At 21.3% G+C, this 1,183-nt stretch overlaps 1 protein-coding gene across 1 annotated transcript in view; it reads left to right on the top strand.

Annotated features, from left to right (window-relative positions):
• Positions 1 to 983, top strand: part of LOC100163901 — a 46,962-nt gene extending 45,979 nt beyond the window's left edge. Inside the window, exons 12-13 of the mRNA XM_008182658.3 lie at positions 87 to 124; positions 933 to 983. Coding sequence (XP_008180880.1) covers positions 87 to 124; positions 933 to 983 — 89 coding nt within the window. The remainder of the gene's footprint in view (positions 1 to 86; positions 125 to 932) is intronic.
• The last annotated feature ends 200 nt before the right edge of the window (positions 984 to 1,183 follow it).

The raw sequence follows: 1,183 nt of genomic DNA, 5'->3' as shown, positions 1-1,183 counted from the left end.
TTAATTACCGATTTTGTGAATTTTTAATGTACATTTTTTAATAATAATAAACCAAACTGCTTATGAATTTTTATTTTTTATTTTAGGCAAGCGTACCATTGATATGGATATCCACGTAACCAAAGTAAGTTTTAAACACAGTTTCAGTATTCGATACTATATAGGTGTATTATAGAAGTCTGTGGTTTTAAACTATATTCATAGAACTCTAGACATTTATAAGCATTTTGTAATTTAGTTAATTAGTTTTATATAATATTTGCTAGAATGATAGAATATATTAGTAAAAATATATTCTGAATAACTTAAAAATGTATTTATTGACGCACATTAATTTTGATAAATGCTTAAATATATTTATTGAATCAGTGAATCACCAAAATATATTTTTACTATAATAATAATAATAATTATAATATGTTAGTACTAACTTAACATACCTATACTGCACTTAATGGTGACAATATATTTATAATAGGTATTTTATAATATCAATTACCAATTAATTGAACACTCAGTTTTCGAAATTTTAAAGCCTGAGAAAAAATCATTTCAGTCAATTATCAATCCATAAACATAATAAATTGGTCTTGGTGTATCTTAAAGATAATCTTTTGCACAAGTTAAAATTATACGATATTGATTATTTTATTCTTATTCAAAATTTATGGAATATGGAAATTAAAGAAACTGTAGGTACCTACATGGCTACATGGCATATTATAATTTATAGCTTAATATAATATTACATAGGTACATTATTCACTTGATCTAGGAGATATTCATACCACCTTAAATATCAAAGCTACATGGTATAATTAACTATTAGTTTACAATTTGGTTATATCCAAACAAGTATATTTTTAAGTATGTTGTGTTTTATAGAAAATATAACGGGTTTTAAATGTAAAATATGGATTTTTTTGTTTCAGGATGAAGAAAATTATACTAAATTAATGCCATTTAACCCAAAGGATATATAAAGTTTAATTTATAAAATTACATTTTAGTTATAAATTATAATCAATAGTGTAGGTAATTTATATAAAAATTCAAAATTAATAATACGTTTTAATATTTTTAATTAAAATAATGTTCAATCATAATTTTGTAAAAAAAATGCAGTGGTTTTGTTTACAGAGATATTATTATTAATATTAAGTTTGATTATTGAAAAATAAGA

The sequence above is a fragment of the Acyrthosiphon pisum genome, chromosome A1, assembly GCF_005508785.2.
Source record: "Acyrthosiphon pisum isolate AL4f chromosome A1, pea_aphid_22Mar2018_4r6ur, whole genome shotgun sequence".
NCBI classification, from domain to species: domain Eukaryota; kingdom Metazoa; phylum Arthropoda; class Insecta; order Hemiptera; family Aphididae; genus Acyrthosiphon; species Acyrthosiphon pisum.
This window is presented reverse-complemented; position numbering and strand designations above follow the sequence as displayed.